Raw genomic sequence first — 17,134 nt, 5'->3', positions numbered from 1 at the left:
ATTACACTAGCAATGCGTTAATCCTTGCGACCTGTTTATAGTTAATAGTTTTGTACGGCGTTTGCTGAGGCAAGTGAATACAATATTAAGTCGGTCGCACTCGCATAACCAAAAATCCTTGGTTCGAGTTCTGCGATAATTTCGATTCCCTGGACAGAAAACGTTTGTTTATGTAATAACGCTTGTTTATAATAAATAGTAATTAAAAAAGCCACCAATGCTGAGACTAGATAAAAAAATGAAAAATAATTGAAAAAAATGATTTTTTATCAAAATTATACGTTATCATTATAACGTACATGAAACTTGGTTGTCGGATCGAACAAAATGTGTAAATTAAAAATCGTGTTCTTTAAAACACATACATTTTTTATTTTATGCTGTCTATAATATTATTTCGATAAATTATAAAAATGATGATGTGTATAAAAATAATAACTGCTGAATAAACCATTAATAATTTATTAAAATTGAGTTGAAAATGTATGTAGTATTTTATGATTAAGTATTATAAATAAAATTAGTTGTGAAGAAGAGTAATGTCTGAATATTATATGCGTTAAAACTTTGAGGATTTATTACGTGCCTTTAGAATCCAAGATGTTTCGCTTAAATCAAACATTGAAACATCCATATAATGGTATATTACACGGAGGTAGTGGCGATGAATAACAATAACTTCTGACAATATATTATGATTGATTATTTTGTAGTTCATGTTAATAACGTAAAATATGAATTCCTTTAAACGCTATACTATTATGACGCAAAACACACATTCTTTTTAAAAACCGTATTTTGGATTTGATACTGATTCAATGACGTACGTATACATTTTTAATAATGTTTTATTATCAAGATTTTTAAGAAAATTCTATAAAAAAATTACTACTTACATGAGTACCTATACTTAAATGTTTTTTGTCTTTCGAATTTAAACATTTCGGTAAATTATAAATAATAAAATTATGTTGAAATAGATTTTATTTGATCGTTAAGTAAAGTATGCCTATAATTTATAAGAACTACTAGGTTGTCTTATTTCATTTACTAACTTCAGACATTTAAATTAAATCATGAATTCAAGCCACTATTATATTTTTCATAAATAAATAAATGTTCATAAATATTGAGTACAAAAAATTATTTACAGTTTTCACATTGTATTTTTTAAGTTATTACAATACAAAATGGCAAGTTATTTGAAAATTATATATACTATATTATTATTATGTTTAATATTTATTATATTATTTTTAATTAAGTTTTATTGATTCTTTCAGTATTTATGTAAAGAACATTTTTTAAACAGTCTTTATTTAATTTATAATTAATATTTATTACTGTATTTATTATATTAAATGTGAAATCATTCTATTTTCATACTTCCTATGTGCACAGTCGACAATTTCACGTGGCATATCAAAACTAATAATTACCAATAAAAATACAAAGATCATAATTAAAATATAACGTTTGTTTTCTATAAAATTTCAATACATTGCGTATTGGCGGCGACAAAGTTTTTAGCGTTAAATAGAAAAAAACCCAAAATATAATGTGCGTATTGTAAACACCGCCGTAATGATTTATTCCGTTAAAAAATATAATGCATAATCAAGCTAGCTGGTGAATTATTTTAAAAATAATACTGGACATAGGTGGATGTGATTTTTATAGGAAAAATAAAATAATACACAACACACAACTATATTAATTACGGGACGTGGGTGTCATCGCGCGTACCCCGTAACGGTATACACATCAAATATTACTGTGCTGTAATAAACATAATATATATCTGTGTGTGTATAATGGTGATAAGCAGGAACTACAATATTACAATATCACACGCAACCGCTGCCTTTATCACAAAACGGCCGCGCGTCTTGGGACAGTCTGTTGGCGCAGACGCCCGCGCGATAGCGATTACTTGCGTGTTAAGTATAATTCTACGCGTTTACGTGGAAAAAAAGTATGCACCAAGTGGTGACTCCAAAGCTAGATAGTGTGCGCGGTAACAATAAAATAAATTGCACGTTCCGACAACAACAAAAGAATACCACGCTGCACCGTGTGTCATGTCATCTATTTTTTTTCCATTAAATAAAAAAAAGAATAAAATAAAATTTCGACGCGTTTGCCGTATTCGCATTCCGCACCCCACCTGGAGATTTCAATTCCAAGCGCGCGCGCGCGCTGGTAACAAATTCACATACATATACATACACATATACATCAAACGAATGCACATGTGAACCCCCATATATTATTGTATAATATTGTGTGTCTATAATATCATCACCGGAAAGAAATTTGAAATAACACGGTGATGCATATGTATATCTTAAAAATGGTCTAGTGACATTTACGTGTTAATTCGTTGAGGGGGGAGACGGCGGAATATGGTCTCGTATAATATTATTATATGTATGTGTACCTATATGAAGTATTGACGGGATTTTTGAAATTTCATGAACGTTTTTTGCCAACACCCGCTTCGCGCATCATGCCTTTTTGTATATTATACAATAGGTAATATCATAAGATTTTTATTTCAATACGAAATTGGATATAGTTTTGAAAGATGTCCTTGCACTCGTGCATGAAATATTATGCAAATATAGAATTTATCACTCGATAAATGATAAAGTGGCAACACTTATTGAAAAGAATCTCGACTAGACAAAATAGTTAGGTACTTCATAAATTCTAATTAGTATATTTTTAGACGCATTAAGTCATAGTCTATAAAATTACGATTAAGATACTCAACAGTGTATGGTGTATGAAATAAAATTTGTTAAATACGAATTACTGTTGCAATAATGCAAACTATATCATAAAAAATATATGTATATAGTGTTAACATGCTTTTTATAGAAATATAAAACTTTTTGATTTAATTTAACCATTAACCAAACCAGGCTAATAAGATTCCATTGTTTAAGAACCAAAACACAAAGTAAAATATAAAATATACAATAGATTTATCAAGGAATCAGCAATCGATATACATATTAGAATGGCTAAAGGGCCATATGTTTACTTAAATATTTCAACATCTCAAGAATGGAGACCTAGTTACGTCTGAATGCACTACGCTTTTGTTATTCATTGTTCATCAGTGCCTTTTCATTACGTTATTTCAATAGTTTATTATTTATGAGCATTTAGCGTTAAGAGGGTCGGATTGGTACACTGAAAATTTGTTTGGTATATAATTAATTCTTGAAACAACGTAATGAAAAGACGCCGATAAATAATGAGTAACTCGTTCGGATATTTCTAAATTAACATTTTCAGAAAAATATTATACCTACTATTTAAATCGTGTATGAAATTGTAAAATATAATAATATGTCATTTAATAAAGTATAATTTCTATCGAATTTGTTTAAATTTAAATGTTTGTTTGTTTTTTTTTTTTTTTTTAATGGTTATAATAAATTTAACTAGTAATTAATTATTGTACGTATGTTTCAATTCTCATATAGTCATATGTTATAAATATACACTGCATAAAAATATAAATAAATCGTGATAATAATATCAATATATTAAATACTCGAAAATCGGGCTTAAATATTGTGGTTTTGCATATATATTGCATATTTATAATAACACAATATTTAATAGTTAATACCATCGTTTTGGTAGGTGAACTATTATTATGTGTTCTGTACAAACAAAATACATTTGAGATTATTTTGAGATCGTACCTTATCAAATATTATTTATAGCAATCATATTTATCATTTTTATAATATGCGTAGTAATTTAAGTAGCTTTAAATAATTATTCTGTTTACCTACTGCATAAAAAGGTATTGTATTTTGATAATGATAAAATAATATGTATAAGTGTACAACATTTTGTAACAAAATTTATTTTTACAGGAAATTAATATTTTTGTAACATTTATTTATCTATTTTCGGTGTCCAATTATTCGTATAAATCTAAATTAAATGGTTTATAGGTAAGTATCGCCAATATGTAATGAGTAATGACTAATGACTAATGAAATATCCAATTAAAACTTTTATCAGTTATCACTTTAGTCTTCAATTACTGTGTATACACATTACACATAAAAAAAAGATACATATTATTTATTATTACTTTTAAAGTATTAAGGTTAGGTTATTTGAGATAACGTCCAATAATACTCATCATATTAATAATCCAAGAAACAACCATTAAAATAGTTTGTCCGTAGACTTAAAACAAAATTTAATTTTAATTTTTTAAGATATTTTCAAGGAAATGTGTCTGGATAACAACTAGAAACATCCAAGTTTATATGTATAAATGCACCTACGGTATAACCATTGATTTTAGAATATTTTAATTATAAAATGTAATATTATAGAATAATATAATTATTTTTAATTTATTAATATTTTAATATTCTAAAATAAATGGTATAACTATTATCCAACTCGAGATAACACATAATAAAATAATAAAATCATATTAAATTGAAATGCATACTTGAATATAATGACATAATGTAAGATAATATCATTGTTGTTGATAATTAAAATATCTTTAAAATAATTATGGACTTTGCATAATGTAGTTTTGTGAATTAATGGTGTAACTTGATAATAAGGGTCCCGTGTAAAAATTTATGGACTGGGGCTCTTACCTGCTAATAAAAATGAAAATAGTCATATCTATTATTATAACTCTAAAAAATATTGTTTTGTCTCGTGTCATAGTTATTAATTATTATAGTTATATTTATTTTTTAATAAGATCAAACATAAAAATTATCTTTTCATGTTTTTAAGATAGCAAAGTCATTAATTATTTTGTTTTGGTTATTCTGGTATCTTTACTGTAATATACGAAAAAACGGCTCAAAAGAGTAAAGACATTATTTATTATTACAAATATTATAATATGTACGAGTATATATTACAGATTATAGTAGAAATTCGTAAATAAGATTTAGGGACTTCCCAAAATTGGGGCCTCCTATGAATTACACATCCAACACTCAATAATTGCGCCACAGTTTTGAATAAGTCGAGTAAATACGTTGTTCGATAGCTCTGTCAGTAGTGTTATCTAACCATTCGAAATAGGGCGCAAATTATTATTGAATTAATAATATATTTAATAAATTCTAGTATAGATAAAATTAAATGGGGGTGATTCACGTTAAAAATTTTAAACAGCTATATTTATTATAAGTTTAAAACTAAGGTATTTTATTTAAATGTTATTATAATTTAATGAAATAATCACTGCAGAGTAGCGGATATTATAATATTATGTACACATGTATAATATTATATACATTATACAGTAAAAATAAAAATATAAAATCGGTTAAATAAATGTTAAATAATTAAATTAAATTATTTTGTAAATTATTGTGCAGCATAATATTGTTCCATTTGATTCCCGTGACGCATCGAGACGGTCATTGGTGACCATAATCATATCACACATCCTTTCCACAAAACCATATAGAGTAATATCTCGCAAAGTTTTTACTTGCAAGTAAAAAAAAAAAAATAAAAATAAAGTACACTATCTTATGGCACAATATCACATTAATATATTATGCTGTTGTTAACTCATAATACGATATGTTCGTTGTTGTTCCTGTTTTATTTCCAAGAAGAGAGAAGTAAACGTTGTTCTACGAATTTCCATCTCCTCTTGAAATATTATAATTTAGCAACTACAATTGTGCCGTACCAATCCGACGATAATATAATAATAAGATAATAAGAATTCAATGTATTTCATTCGTACGTTTTAATTTTAATTATAAATACTTACCGGCGTTCCAAGTGCGTTAGACCAGAGGTTCACAAACTTTTTTTGGCACGACCCATTTTGGAAATTATTTAAATAATTTTGACGACCCACATTAACATTATGGGTGTATCTAGTTTTGTTGTCTGATGACCTTTTTTTTTTTATGTTTTTTCGATTTCAATGACCACGTGTTTAAAAAAATGAATTATTTAAAAATATAATACGATCCGCGATAAATATGATCGCGACCCGTAGTTTGGGAACCTCTATACGTTAGACTGTGATAGATCACGAATAATTTGAATCTCGTCACACAATATATATTTCCCTATAAATTATAATTATCTATATCGCAATATATTATACCTATACTAAGCAATGGGGATGTGGAGTTTTGTACATTTTCGATTTACGTGCAAGCCTCAGCGGTGTTTCGCAAATCGCTGGGCATCTCCAGTGTACCAGTGAGCGGTTATCCACGAACAAACATCATTCGGTATTAAATGACTACTAAGATGGTCGGTTTTCACGATAAATATTTGTGTTATAATATAACTCAATAATTGTCTATCCTCGATGCTGGCGTATAATATAGTATATACTAACATAGGTATTCCCCAAATCATCGTTTTTCCCTCGGTGTATTGGTATCACTGTGCGACGATTATAAAATAATATGCGTATGAAGCTTTACGGTAATTTTTTTCCCATAGTGAAATTTTCACGTTAAATCCCGACGGCCGGTAGGAAATGATATAGTACTAACGATTTTCAAAAATATAAGATAAACGAATAATAAAAATTCAAAGATCGCAATAATAACACTTTAATAGTGATTAGTGAAACGTATACATATTATACGTTATTTAGGTAGGTATATAAAATATATAATATAATTAAAAGTTTCCAACGGAGAAATTTGAAACGCCATTTTTACTAATATTCGGGGAATCGATTTAAAGTATTTGTTCGTCGGCAATGGGGTTTAATATTTTGATAGATGGCGTTTTCGTCAAAAAGTTTTATTTAAGAAAACGTAATTATCAGTTATCCGAAAAACAGAATACAGAAATATGTTACAAACGGAGTTATATTCTTTTTCGTTGTGTTGTTGCGAAAGTCGGCGTATAACTTAAATACTTTATTATTATTATTTATGAAATGACGAGTACTTACCAATCATTGCTATTCGTGTCGACACTTCTGTGCGGAGACGAAGACAATACAGCGTTTGATTCAAAGATCTGCAGCAGACATATGCTAAATTATTCTTGTGACCCATGGCATTACCGGATATTATTCACACATGCGAGACGTATTTCAGACTGATTATATGAAACGTCGTTAAATTATCAACCCCGTTATATTTTAGTCGCACTTTGCGGTCGATGGGTGGAACAGTGTTTTATTGGTCGTACACGAAGGTCATGGAAAAAAATATTAACGTTGTGCTCAACGGGTTTTTCCTTTTGTTATTTTGAAATCGATGATTAGTCGAAACGATTATGAATGATCTCAAATCCTATGAAATGTCAATTAACAATATCTGTATCACAGTGGTTTTTAGTGATAAACCCAATAAAATAGATCATTTAAAATAATTATTTACAAAATTATGTGCGATTAAATATATAAATATGCGTGTTCGGAAAAAATGTTTTGTCGAGTGCTGTAATACTATATATTATGTAGGTACTTGTATCAGGAGGCACTTTTACTACGTTGTTGAAATAAAATATTTCAGGCTTAGTCGTAAAATTTTTATACGGAATACAAACAATACTGTAAGTTATGAATTGAAATAATAAACACTTAAGAACCAACAAGTGCCTATTTCAAAATATGTATACAAAAATAGGTAAGCCAATAAAATAGTCAATTAAAAAAAAATAATAAAAAAAAAAAAATGCAAAGTTTAAAATAATAGTTTTGCATTTTTATTATACAAACAATAGAATGTTTTAACGGTAGTCGATAAAATTATATTAGGTTTATACCTAATACTAACATTACAATAATATAATATTGTTAGCAAACGAAATTGATATTTATATTTAAAAAATTCAATTACATTCTTCTTTTTCTTAAGAAAAAAAAAAAACATAAACATTTAGAAGCTATAACATTTTAATAATTATTATCATACATATATACTAATTAAAAATAAAATACAAGTATTTTTAATTTTTTATATTATGACAGTTACCATCGACTATAACTCGCTTTTATATTTTTTATTATACATAACACAAATGCCATATATTCTTTTGATATTCCATATCATCTATTGTATCGTAATAAATTGTTATTAAGTCCAACGTTTGTATATTAATTTATTATCATTATACATATATTTTCTTTGTTTTTACATTTATTTAAAATATAAGTTCTACACAGACGCCACATTTCTACGACTATTATTGGGGACGTCTGACAATTATCCTTAATGTATAACATGTATTTATATAATATATATATCACTGTAATATTATTTTTGTTGAAAATAAATAACGCGTAGCTATATTCATTATTTTAAAATTTTGCTTAATAGACTACAAAAAATTGTAATAATATTAATCATTTAACATACCTTATAAAATATAATTATATATATAATATATAAAGGTATTGATTACGTACATAATCATTATTTAAGTGTTTTGAAGTACGCGAGTAATTTTTTATTTTTATCTATATATAATAATATTATTATTACGAATACTCAAAAATCAGATCAATAATGTGCTTAAATGTTTTATATATTTCACAGATAAACATATAATAATAGTGATAATAATAGTAATGATAATAATGATGTATATTTTATATATATTGGTAATACAAAACAAACGCATACATATACAACGTACGTTGTATAATGTAAAATATTATTAAGTGGTTACGGTTGTTTTGAGTGATGGTGTTAGCAATGTTATCGCGGGAAGGAAAGGATGGAGAGGATAGAAATATTGCCCAAATTATTAGCCTACAATAATATGTCTAGTTTTAGGAAGACTGGATTATAGAGAATTATAATATTAATAGTTAAATCATTATTTTCTTATATTTTAAAAATACTAAAATTTACGTTTTTATTTATGTACGTTTCCCCCCTCGCTTTTTTTTATTGTCTTTTAAATTTATATATTCAATCAAGAAAGTGGGTACTGCAGTTGAATTTATTATACTATTCGAAAAACCAAAATGTATTATTGTATTCAATACACGGGATTTCTGATTTATACACATGTGATACGTACATGGGAACTCTCTGAGTGAAATATTACTCGGATTTTCAACAAGTTACGTACCTAAATATAAGACGATGGTATAAATTTTATTTTTTCAGGTGTGGGGTGCAATATGATAGAAATGAACGCATCTGCTTTTTGGCGCGTGTTAAAATTTATGTAGCTCAAACAAAAAAAAAATAAAAAAAAAATATTTGGTTAATATCTTAACGTTATTTATACATATAATATGTCTAATAATCGATCTTAAGTAAATAAATAAATAAATAAATAAATATATGTATATATATATATTGTATATGCATATACATACATATTATATAATATATATTTTAAAACGATAAAAAAAAAACAATAAGTGTTAACAGAACAATTTTAACCAGTGGATTTCATATATATAATATTTTTTCATATCACATTTTTATTATTTTTTTTTCCCGGTAGGTAATTTATGGCTTGTCTGTTGCATCTCGTTCGGGTCTTACGGGGCCAAATTTTCATCAATAACGATTTTCCTATCCCAGTGATGGCGTTGTCAAGCCAGAGAATTGGAAAGGGTCGCGCGAGCGAATCGTGAAAAATTACTCGTCGGAAAAATTACTTACGCACAAGAAATTAAAATATTGACAGGCAGTGCTGTTATGGTGGAAAATTGTTCGAGGTAATGTGCGCGTATGTTTTATTGTGCACGGATGTAGAAATTGCGTTATGTCGGGGAAAAAATAATGTTTTTTTAATCGTGGTATAATGTGCAGTGTACGAGTAAATATAATACGATAGGTATACGTAACAGTTAAGAAGGGTTCATTTAGAATCTGTATGATACATACAATAATATTAAATTTGATGAAAATAAAATAATGTGAAACTTGACGCCAGTAAATATTTTTATGTACTTGTTAAGATGATGAAAGCTACACGAAAATCACAACAGACCCGAGACGAGACTCCTTGAAAACCATATTTGACATACATACCGTACACATAAATTTAATATAATCATCATTATATTATAATATAATATATATGTACAGGAAATCGTAAAATCATTGTCACATAGTTGTAGAGTAGTTATCAATAAATATTCTTAAAATTAAACTAATGTTATTTAGCTTACATTATTATATAATATTATTTTATAATCTATAGAAATACAAGTACGAAATGAGAAAATATTTTGGAAAAAAATATAACAGCTACAATTAGTATAATTATAATAATAATAATAATAATTATTATTATTATAAATAGATAATATGTATACATATATATAAGCTAAAACGTATTGATCCCCAAACGAATTCTGTATGACTTGGTCGTGTATAATATTATATTCACTCATTATCGATACAGTTAAGCGGCATTTATGTAATTTGACTAGATTTTGCATTATGGGAAAACGATTATTGGGGTAAAGACTTTCGTTGAGGTAAAACAGCATTTACTCATATTGGGAGAAATTTTTATTGTTTTCCTCACGCTCTATACGATTGCAATAAGTAATAAAACTTATATAATAATATCGTGTTCGTATTTCAGAAAGCCTAAATATTGTGAAAACAGAAAATACATAACAATTTTTTCTCTTATTAGGATTAAATTAATTGTTATATTTGCCTATAGCATACTTATATAAATCCCGTTAGATTATAAATATATCAAAGAAAATATTAATATAACAATTTACACTACCTACAATATAATATTCATAGTCCCTAAAAACAGTTTATTTCATCGTAGGCTATATATTTATATATAACATCTTACTTTTAAGGCACAAATTGCTTCATAATAATCACAAACGGCCTGCCACACACGCACACACGGGATGGTAATTGTACAATTTTCGTGTACCTAACCTATAGCAGAGGTATATAATATACTCTTATAACAATACGTCTGTTGGGCATTAAGATCTAAGTACTTATGAAAATTTTTTTTTTTAGTTTTGATTTTCCTGACACGATCGCTATAAATTTAAACACATATGGTAAGAACCGTGAATTATTATTTCCATATGTATATATGTTTTATATTATATAAAGAAACTATCAATTTAATATATTTATGACTTAAATACATCTTATATTACTACAACCACAGCCCGTTTTTATGTTGATTTAATTATTTTTTAAGAGTAATACAATATAAATATGCAATTAAATGACTAATGAGTTTATATTATTATCCTTAAAATAATAATCACACCATATATATATATATATATATATATATATATAATGTATATTATGTATATTATGTACTCACATTTATATATACATATACACATATTATCAACGAGTGGTATTATTTTCCAGTTGAAATTAAACGAATAACTTGGTATGAACGACGTAAATTTTTTGTATTTCTTGACATAATACAATTATTATTGTAATGAATTGGTTTGTCTGAGTGGTCTATATAATAATATTATGTTCTTGCGGTTGAGTAAAATCGCAAATAGTTTAATCAATGAATGGTATAATATATGCACTTATGTATATACCTATAAATAGGTAATATATTAGACTATGTTTAATAACGTGAATATTAAATTAACGTTTAACATTACATTTAATTGATGGCAAAAATATTATATGAATATTTAGCAAAATAGTTTTTTTTATTTTTTTGAAGCGAATTCTGTTAACAGAGAAAATTTTTTTTTTAAAGATCCTTAAATACAATTTTTCGGTGTGTGGGTGACTTTTTTTAGTACGTTTGTGTATATATGTGTAAGATAGATATATAGAGAGAAAGAGAGAGAAAAAGTGGGGAGATTGTGTATATATATATATATATATATATATATATATATATATACTAACGAAGAGAGAGACAAAATAAAATCGATGGGTTTACAGTTGATACCATCGTTTGTCCTTGTTCTTCATCATTAACTCTCGGGCATTGGAGGAAAACTGTTCGGCTTCATTCATCATTCTGGCGGTGCGATCCTCTAGGTTACTGAGCTTTTCGCCACGTTCCACAGCCAATAGATGGGCTCTCGATATTTCGCTGGCCGCCGTGCTCGCTCGGTTGCCCAGTGCGTCCAGTTGGGCTGACGGACCGGGTACAAGTTTTGCTACGAGTTTCGGTGCTTTACCGCTGGCAGACTCACCGACTGTTTGAAAATACACATAAAAAACTCCAATAAATTATGATAATAATAATAAGTAAACGCTAAGTTACATGATGGGGGTAATTTTATTTAAAATTATAATTATTTTTTCAACGATAAACCTTATCAGATAAGACATAACTATTGGCATAAGTGTAACCATCTTTGAAGGATCAAAAGTAGGTATGTTTCGATACAGTTAGATATTTACACAGTTCTTATGTTATAAAATGTATACATACTATGCATTATCACTATAGTTATTAGATAGTAATAGTAATGAAAAAGGTAAACATTTTTTTAAATGTTTTAAGAAGTTTTTTTTTAAATTTACAATTATATCTGATAAATGTATATCTAACCATAAAATACCATGTTTCTTTTTTTTTTTTTTCTTAAAATATATTTCATCAATATAATTTATTTTTTGATCAACTCGGATTTAATTATTTTATTACTTTAAGTATCTAGGTCAATTGTGTATTGGATTATCAACAAAAATGTTCAATCACCAATCATCTGAAATTTCTCAAAGGAACTGGACGTTTATTTAATGACATATGTATTATATAAATGTATATGTATAAGTACAGCGTAGAAGAGAGTTCGTTTTCTCATACCAAAACCGTGACGAAGAAAAAACAAAAAAAAAAACACGTTGATCGATATTGTTTAGTCCATAAATTCCAACCTTAAGTTTTAACCCAGAAAACTGAAAAAAAGAAACTACAGTGCATGATGTTACTGACGGTATAACAGTGATTGATGAAGACAAGAGAGCAAATAGGAAATAAAACCACTGCTGCGAAGAAATTTCTAAAAGTAATTGCTCGAAAGAATAAATGGATCGAAGACAAAGGGTATGTGATTTTACTGGCGACACGCACACTTGGTACGAGTCTGTCTCATTTCACTTATAATATTGCGATTTATAGATTTGTGTAATTATTCAACTATCAGTATTGCTTTATAACACATGGTTTACAATGCAAAAATTCTTTAATGGGTATTATAAAAATAATAATTCGTAACAAACAATGTATTACCTATATTATATTATATATACGGTATATAAATTAAATGTATTTAGAAACGTATGACCCATGTAACAAATAACGTCTAAATTGTTGAGACGAATAATTTCTCGATGATAGAATAACGTAGGATTTATATATTTGGAATAGTCTAATCAATTACTAATTTATTATCAGAATATTGGTTGGAAATTTATAATGTATTCCTTTGGTCGATATTAGATTTACAAACAATACTGAAATGGATTTTATCGGTTTCAAGGTAAGTAAAAATATGTAGACGTTAAGTGATTCACGGAATTATGACATTTTACTACGATTTACGAACAAATATTATACCTATATAAAGTATATATTATTATGCAGTGGGAAATAATTGTTTACAGTATAGGTATATAGAATAAAAATGGTTAATTAAAACTGAAATAAAATATCAAACGTTCATTATACGAACACACAATATATTTTTTATACCGTTAGCATTTGATTTTTGGTAGTTGGTCAAAATGGGGTAAAAAGTAAAAGTTAAGAGGTGGGTGTCCTTATTCTAAAAATTTAATTAATGGGAATTTTACATACATAGTTCTTCGCGGTCAAGGGATCTAGATCCACCTCCAAAGAGTCCTATAAAGAAACTTTGCTTAGGCGGTTCGGGCATCTCGTGTGGTTGGAAAAGTTCGCCCATCATTTCTGGTAGACTTTGGCTAAAAAATTCATTAAATAATTGTGTTATGTTAAAAAAAAACATTATCATACTAAATAAGACTCACCAGAATTCGGTGGAAACAGAAAATCTCTGCACCTCAGAAGGCGTGTTCAAAAACAATCCATGTCCCCGATTACTGAAGCAAAACGTCTTGGCAATTCTATAGAAATATACACACAAACATAAACGTTAACAATCATATATGGATGTAAAGACGTAGTTGGAAAAATAAAAAAAAAGAGGATTAAATAATAATAAAAAATAACAATAATAATAAAATAAAATAAATAACACGGGACATAGCACACTCTATACATTTGCCAGTGTCCAATTAAAATAATAATAACAAGAACAATAATAATAATAATAATAAAAATAATAATATTGATATTAATATTAGAATAATAAATAATAAATATTGAAAAAACTCTACAGACGCTATACACTATAACAATAATATATCTGGTGAAAAATAACTAAAACCCTAATTTTTGTTGTGGCCTTTGTACAAAATTACACTCGACACAATGACTAATACTGTGTAGTAATAAACACACAATTGATTTGTTTAACTGTACACAAATATGATATTTATATGCATTTAGCTTGTTAAGTATAATATAATAAAGTATATACAATTATATGTGTTAATTCTTTTTACAATTCGGCGAGAACTAATAGGAGCGCCTTGATCCTGTTCCGTTGTTTTTGTACATATATATATATTGTGCTCTTCTAAAACATAGGTTTGGTGTGCAAATGATAGAGGGTCTCCGCAATGTATCCAAAAACTCGTAAGAAATTTAAAATTATTATTATTGTCATACGGTCAGACACACGTTAACTGTTTTCAATGTTGCCGCGTTGAACGACTTATATATCGATCTGTACGAGTTTTCGGATTTCGAAGACGTGCGCGATAATAGTTTGAAGATTAATGAAAATTTATAGTATATAACATAGGATATAAAAAATAGCTAAGACGGTTATAGAGTTATGTTAAGGTGAGTGATTGGTGATGGTATATATATGATAGCCTAGTTTCATTTAGACTTTAGTCGCGATAGTTTCCTAGTAAACACAAAATTGGATAGCTTATTGCAATATTTACAGTCGAGTGCTAGGTAGTTATATATATAATACATAATGTTGTAATAGATAAACACATTAGAGAAGTTCATGCAAAAGAAAAAAAAAGAAAAATTAAGTAAAAAATAAACGTTATATCAAAGCATAGGGTTAACGTGCTGCACGATCAGAATAATAATATTAACCAATGGTTCTTTTTAAACTGTTTTGTAATTTATTCGTACGTTTCAGTAGTCCGGCGATAATCCGTAACGGACATTTTTAAATATTTAATATATGTGAGAGAAAATTACGGAATCAATGTTTTTTATTAGAGTAAACTATCGGGATTTTCGAATATCTCAGAAAATCTTTAGTCCAAGGTTGTCGCTCGGACTTTTGAAACGCACTAGAAGCATTATAAAGCTTCTGACAATAATTTGATTTTAGTTCAAAAAATATAGAACAAAAATAGCGTGTATGTATAATACAAATGGACTGAGATTTAATCAACAACACGAGAACAAATGCATGAAAACGATGGGAAAAGCCGTATATGGGTGGGGGTGAAGGGTAGTTAAAAAGCCGAGCGTCACATAATGCAGCTGTATTTATATATATATACGTTCACTTGATAACGAGCTGTTGGATGAAGTTATTGGGTTAGGTATCCATGCCAAAAGAGACGGTATAGCTAAGTAGGACAAGGGTAAATCTGAAGGTAAATTAAAACCAGAAAAGATCTAAGTGCAAGTGTGTTACTGTACATTTGTGTAAGGTCCGAGCCGTTAGACATACCTGGTGTATACTGTTACTGAATATGTATATATAATGTTTGTACGCTATTGTAGCAATGTATCACACGGTATGAATGTCTGTGATGGTTTGGTGAACAAAAAGGTTGTTATACTAAGATGAATTCAATGATTGCAATATAAACATCGGTTCATTTTTATGTAACATATATTATGTGCTGTCAAGAAAATACCTCCCTCAAATTATATTAGATTGCAGTGGTTTATTACATTAATGACACGGATACGAAATCATTTTTTTTTTGCATATAGTTATTATAGTGAACTGTGAACATTTTAATATTATTTCAAAACTTTGATGTTTATAATAATATAGTTTGGGATTGGGGTATATATATATTACCTGTGGTATGGAAACTTTTTGGATAATATATACAATATATACCTATATATATACACGAGTTGTCATTAAATGATAAGCATCGTAACTTTATTTGCCGAATAAGGTTTCTATAAAGCAAAATATATATTCAGGTTCAAAGTTCAAATTAAACTTGCAAGACAAACGAAATTCATGGGTACATAATATAAATATAATACCTATTAATGTATGAATAATCTAGAAAGTGTAGTAACAGTATAAACTGTATAAAAAATTAAAAACGTTGAATACAGTTTAATAAAAAATAAAAATCAATGTAACGCGACTGACGTATAATTCACGGGCTACAAAGTCTAGAGGATATTTTAAATTTACAGTGCCTTTAAAAGTATTCTATTTCAAAATCGAACTCAGTGAAAATAATAAATTTTATTTTAAAAGTGTTGTATATAAGTATATACACATATATCTATATAGTTGCTTGTTTTCGAGAATGCAATAACACTATTGATAAAATAAAAATCATCGGATCACTGGAATAGAACAATTGAAACATTAAAGTTCTGTGATGTAAAATAAAAAGGCGTTGAAGAGGGTGCTAACAATATTTATGAATGCATGCGCTGGATATAAATTATACGTATTATAGATGAAATAGATTTACAGATATAATAATTATTAAGATATTTTTGTGGCATTAAAATTAATTTCGTTTGTTGATAAAGTTGATAGGGTAAAATGGTTTGTAGTAAGAATATCTATATTAACAATAAATAAAAAATAAATTAACATATATTCCAACATTTCATAATAAGTAAAAAAAAAAAATAAATGTTAATATTGTTTTCAAAACTGTGTAAGTATTTAGTAATAAGTTATTGTTAATGTATGTACTTTTACATGTTAAGGATAGTTTTATAATATTGACGTCTAACAGCTCGTATCTATAATATATACATTGACACGTATATAATGTGTTTTTGTCTGTATGCGTGTGTGTGTGTGTGTGTGTGTGTGTGTGTATCATGTTGTATGGCG

At 27.4% G+C, this 17,134-nt stretch overlaps 1 protein-coding gene across 4 annotated transcripts in view; it reads right to left on the bottom strand.

Annotated features, from left to right (window-relative positions):
* Window positions 1-11,808: 11,808 nt before the first annotated feature.
* The window catches only part of LOC112597010 (syntaxin-binding protein 5), a 136,200-nt gene continuing 130,874 nt past the window's right edge, over window positions 11,809-17,134 (bottom strand). For all 4 annotated transcript variants that reach the window (XM_025342909.1, XM_025342911.1, XM_025342910.1 and 1 more), the window contains 3 exons: window positions 13,956-14,051; window positions 13,765-13,889; window positions 11,809-12,154 (listed from right to left, as the gene is read on the bottom strand). In XM_025342909.1, the coding sequence (XP_025198694.1) occupies window positions 11,889-12,154; window positions 13,765-13,889; window positions 13,956-14,051 (487 nt within the window). In that variant the 3' untranslated portion in view covers window positions 11,809-11,888. The remainder of the gene's footprint in view (window positions 12,155-13,764; window positions 13,890-13,955; window positions 14,052-17,134) is intronic.

This window comes from Melanaphis sacchari, unplaced genomic scaffold (assembly GCF_002803265.2).
Source record: "Melanaphis sacchari strain LSU unplaced genomic scaffold, SCAv2.0 Contig36_pilon_pilon, whole genome shotgun sequence".
NCBI classification, from domain to species: Eukaryota; Metazoa; Arthropoda; class Insecta; order Hemiptera; family Aphididae; genus Melanaphis; species Melanaphis sacchari.
This window is presented reverse-complemented; position numbering and strand designations above follow the sequence as displayed.